This window comes from Salarias fasciatus, chromosome 10 (assembly GCF_902148845.1).
Source record: "Salarias fasciatus chromosome 10, fSalaFa1.1, whole genome shotgun sequence".
Lineage (NCBI taxonomy): Eukaryota > Metazoa > Chordata > Actinopteri > Blenniiformes > Blenniidae > Salarias > Salarias fasciatus.
In genome coordinates, this window is record NC_043754.1 from 16,708,244 (window position 1) to 16,713,671 (window position 5,428).

A 5,428-nucleotide genomic window follows, 5' to 3' on the forward strand; every position below is an offset into this window, starting at 1 on the left:
GCAACAAGAACTGACAGACAGAATTATTGCCTGAAATACACAAATAAAACAGGATTGAAAATATGTTGAATTACATTAATGAATGAAATATTAAACTGAAAATGCTGATTTTATTCATACAATCTGATACTATTAATAAGTAGTTTTTTTTTCTAAGTAGACTTCAGGCCATATATATTAAATAAATAAACAAATAAACAAATAAACAAATAAATAAATAAATAAATAAATAATACTTGTAAACAATATGTGAGCATTTTCTGATTTTTTTCTTTCTTACCAGTTGATTTTCTGGACAATTAATACTTTCTAATGAATAAAGTCATAATGATTGTAGGAACATTTAACAATTGGACAAGTTGCTTTTGTTTTCAACAAATATTTTGCACATTGCTGCTATACTGATGAAATATTTTATTACACTGTGAAAAAATTCATAGAGGCATTCATATCAAAAGTACATTTTACAGAAATAATTTAGTGCACTTTCTTCACTGGACAAGTGATATAAACCACTCGCCTCAGTTGAATTCTTTCCAATCAAATTCCATTTGCAATTTTTGCCTTGAATTCCAACGTGGTGATAAACAAAGTTTCAGGTTAAATAAAACCCTGCAGAAAAAAAGACGTCACTATTTTTCACTCCTTACCCAGTTTGAAAGACTGAACATTACGTAACCTAATCTAATAAAATTATGAAAGAGGTCACAGGTTTGTATGGCGTGAGTGCATTGGCATTCAATCCCTAAAACTCATTCACAAAATTACACTTTGTGCACTGAAATGCCCACTGCTTCACCTCACTTAGTGAAGGAATGAGACCACAGGCAATTGGGACTGAGAGAAAATAATAATTTCATTTGCTAATAAAGTCTGCAGAATCATTTACAGCTTTATGCATCACATCGACATCAGACACGTGTCATAGTAACTTATTCACCTTAAAGGGTGGGATTCCTGTGAGACTGGAGTTTGAGCTCAAATAACTCCAGAGTCACTTCGATAGACTGTCACACTGCTTGAGGACCAGACTGCTGCTGCCTTTTTTGACCATGGGTGAGTGAAATAGTTTCATTTTTCTTAATCATTTTCTGATCAATATATGAATGTTATCTGAAATCATTTATACAAAATTCCAATTGAACTATTAACTCGTGAAGTCATGAACTGCTTGTTTCTCATTGCAGGAACTGTGCATTTGCATCGAATATGTGGATTGTTTGTGATCTTTAGTTTATGCTTAGTTTCTTGCGATGGAGGAAACATTCTGGTTTTCCCTGTGGACGGCAGCCATTGGGTGAATATGAAAGTTATTTTGGTAGAGCTTCATTCAAGGGGACACAACCTCACCGTGATCAGGGCCTCCAACAGCTGGTACATCCCAGAACAGTCTCCTCTCTACACGTCCATTACAGTTGAAATGGATGAGAGCATGGAGGACTTCTTTGACGTGTATCTAGACGAACAGCTGAGGGTAAGTAAATGTTTCCATGTGCAATGGGAACCACGTGCAGTCACTGTTATGTGGAGAAAGTCACTGTCTTCATTATTTGACCTCTTTTCTCTGACCTTGTTTAGGCGCAGAGAGAAGGAGCTTCATTCTGGACTTTTCTCAAACTCACCACGCATTTCCTGTCCATGGTTTCTAAGGCTCATGAAATGTGGGCTGAGGCCTTCATTAAAATTGTTGAAGATCAGAAAGTGCTCCAAAGCATTTTAGATTCAAAATATGAATTGATGCTCACTGATCCAGCTATGGCACCAGGTTTGTACCTGGCTAAATTCCTCAAACTGCCTGTCGTGCTCAATGTGCGATGGATTACAAGCGGAGAAGGCCACTTTGTTTTAGCCCCGTCTCCACTGTCCTACATCCCAGTGCCAGGATCGGGCTTAACGGACAAAATGAATTTCATCCAGAGGGTCAAGAACTTTCTTTTCTCCACCATCGGCCTGGTCCAGCAGAAAGTCATGGTGGAGCCGAGCTATTTCGCGGTCCGAGAGAAGTATTTTGAGGGCAGATTTGACACTATCTCGCTCCTTCAGGAAGCAGACATTTGGCTGTTCAGGTCAGATTTTGTGTTTGAGTACCCTCGACCCACAATGCCGAACGTTGTTTACATCGGAGGATTCCAGTGCAAACCGGCCCAGCCACTGCCAGCGGACCTGGAGGAGTTTGTTCAGAGCGCCGGGGAGAACGGAGTGATCATCATGACTCTGGGAACTCTGGTCAACGCTTTGCCCGCAGATCTCGCAGATGAAGTCGCCAGAGTGTTTGCCAAGTTACCTCAGAAGGTAAACCCTTTTCCTGCTGTGGTTTGGATTAACTGGGTTGTTTTCCGGTGGTGTAAACACAAGTTATCATCATTCAGAGAAGCATCCAAGCAAATACATGACAGGAGACAGTTTTTCTTGAGATCACTCTGCAGCTGGAAATTGATCACTAGACACATAAAATCTTTAGGTTACCTAATGTAACACCAGTTCTCAGAGTAGCATCAGTGAGATGTCTCACTATGGGATGCGTCTCCAGTGTATGCCTCAGAAGCACTTATCTTATTATGCCATCTCCGATTGGCTGGTGATTGCGATGCCCTTAAGTACCCTTAAGTAGCCTGCTCTACTGACGAGTGCTGAAACGATTCATCGAATAAACCGAATAATTCGATTATAAAAAAGCTTGGAATTAAGTTCTGTTACTTCGAGGATTCGTTTATTAATTGTGTACAGTGAAACTACCGTGAAACCACTAGCATGTAGCGCCCGGAGGTAAAGCGCAGCATGTTTCTGTACAAGAGTGTAAGCCGCACGGACATGTCGGAGCAAGCAGCTGGAGCACAGCGCGGTGAAACGACGCGAGAAATGGATAAAGCTTCACACCGCCAAATGCTTTCCGCGATTTTGCGTCAAAATACAATTGAAGACAAATGGGAACGCGCGTTCCACCAGCGACGAGACGCGGCGCATTGTCGCGACGCGTCAGGCGCGTTTTCGTGGCGCGTCGGGCCATTGAAGAGCAGAGTGAAGAAAATGTTGGTGAAAAGGAGGAAGGACAACAAAGAAAACGCCAGAAAATGTCAAATGTTTGGGACAACTTTAAATGAAAAAAAGGGAAGAGCTCGGTGTAAAGTTTGCGCTGCCAAGCGGAGCTGGTGTATTATAACAGCACCACGTCGATGCTAGAAAAAAAAAGTGACTGTATTCTAAAATTGCTGTTTTGCACTCCTTTGAATGCACTTTACATGGGCACAAGCCACAGACACGAGCTTTTCACTAAGCTACAGTTACGCCTAAGGCCTGCAGGGGTCGGTGTTTCACATAAAACGAGCAAACTGCGCTGTGCTTTAATAATCAGCTTTCATGAGCATTTTTTTTATAATGATGGTAAGGCCTTAGCCCTCTCTGAGGTCACTTATTTTTTATTTAAATAATTTGTGAATTTAAAGTGCAATGTTCATCCTAGCAATGAGTGTTCCTGTGCAGCTTAATAAATGTTACTGCAAGCATTATAGTAGTTAATTTTTTTGTCCGTAGTGAGTTTTATGCTTTCCAAAATAAAATAAAAAATGTTTAAAAAAAATGTGTAGAAACATATATGTATTATCCGATTAATCGACCAAATGAATCGATAGATTAATCGATTACTAAAATAATCGATAGCTGCAGCCCTACTACTGACGCAGCATCTCTCAAAATAAGCACCTCTTCTTGCCTCGCCGAACAAGGGCTGTCTGGTGAGACATCTAACTCATGCTACTCTGAGAACCGGGGTTACGTTAAAGGATAAGTTCGGTTTAAACAGATTTCACGTTGTTTATAGAACGAAGTAGAACAATATACTCACTCAGAAGGGTTTTCTGATCCAATAAGTGGTTTGGGAGAAATTTAGATCCAAAGTCGAGCTGCAGTATACTGTATACCGTATACTGTTAGCCAATGGGGCATGTGTGGCACCGGCTCTCAAAACGGCTTTAATCGTCCAAAAACTCATTAGTTTCACCAATATTTCCTCATGGTCCGCTCATGCCACTCCTCCACGACAGCCTGGTGTCGCAGAATACATGCTGTTGCGGTTTTGCAGATCTCTGAAGTGAATACGGTGATCAGGAAGTAAACTGAAGTACATTCACCAAGAAACGCAGTAGGTGGCGCTGTGATCCTAAGTTGTTGGTGGCCACCCGCTCCAAAGAAGAAGAAGATGTTTGCAGTTCAGAGATCTTCTGAAATCTACTGTGTCATGAAATTGTACTAGTTGTAATTGAACTGAATTGAATTGTTGGATCTTTATTTGTTTCTGCTGCTTTTCCTTGTAAACAGGTGATATGGAGACACAACGGAGCGACTCCCTCTACACTGGGAAATAACACCCTTATCGTGGACTGGATGCCCCAGAAAGACCTCCTGGGCCACCCGCAGATCAAGCTCTTTGTTGCTCACGGAGGAACCAACGGCGTCCAGGAGGCCATCTACCACGGCGTCCCGGTGCTCGGCATACCCTTGTTCTTCGACCAGTATGACAACCTCCTGCGCCTGCAGGACAGGGGAGCCGCCAAGATTCTGGAGCTGTCGGACCTCAACGCGGACACTTTTGAGCAAGGCATCCAGGAAGTGCTCCACACAGACAGCTACCGCATGAACATTCAGCGCATGTCTCGTCTGCACAGGGACCAGCCTTTGGCCCCCATGGACCAGGCCGTCTTCTGGGTAGAATACGTCATGCGTCACAAAGGGGCTCCTCATCTGCGTACCGAGGCCTACAGGATGCCCTGGTACTCATATTACTCTTTAGACGTGCTGCTCCTCATGCTGACTGTGCTGACTGCACTGATTGTTTCTACTCTATGTGTGTTTAGATTTTTGTGCTGCAGAAGAAGAAAAAATTCAAAAGCCAAACAAAACTGATGATGTCTCTTTGTTGTCTGTGTTCTTTTTGTTTTTTTTCGGTTTCCAAATGTTTGATGTAACATTTCTTGATGAAGTGAGCACACTCCTTCATAGTGATCTGTTTGAAGTGGCATGATTTTATGAATCCAGATCAATAAATTAGATCACTGTGAGACATTGATTATCGTCATTGTAATATCACTCATGTCATTAACTTGGAAACTTGCATTCTGTTCATGTTTTGTATAAAATGACTGAATTATGTCCAGACTATCAAAACTGTTGACACTACTATTCAGATTCTCACATAAAATGCAGAAGACATTTTCTAGATGCCTCGGCCCCTGGGTGTGAAACACATGGCCTGCAGGTTAGATCCTGACTGGCAGAGGATCTTTTCCATCTCACAGGTTGACGCAAAGTGTAAAAATTAAAGGAAAAGCATTTTGTCAAATAAAGTTACCTGCTGTTTATCTTAAATATTTATTCTTGTACCATGAATCTGAAATGAAAATGTAATGAAATTTCATTATACTGTATTTGTGTT

The 5,428-nt window shown here is 41.4% G+C and overlaps 1 protein-coding gene across 1 annotated transcript; it reads left to right on the forward strand.

Moving 5' to 3' along the window:
• Positions 1–1,052: 1,052 nt before the first annotated feature.
• LOC115395729 (UDP-glucuronosyltransferase 2A3-like) lies at positions 1,053–4,899 on the forward strand. Its single transcript, XM_030101368.1, has 4 exons — positions 1,053–1,056; positions 1,245–1,492; positions 1,579–2,292; positions 4,315–4,899. Exons 1-4 carry the CDS (start codon positions 1,053–1,055, stop codon positions 4,897–4,899), a joined length of 1,551 nt encoding a protein of 516 aa, XP_029957228.1.
• Positions 4,900–5,428: the final 529 nt, after the last annotated feature.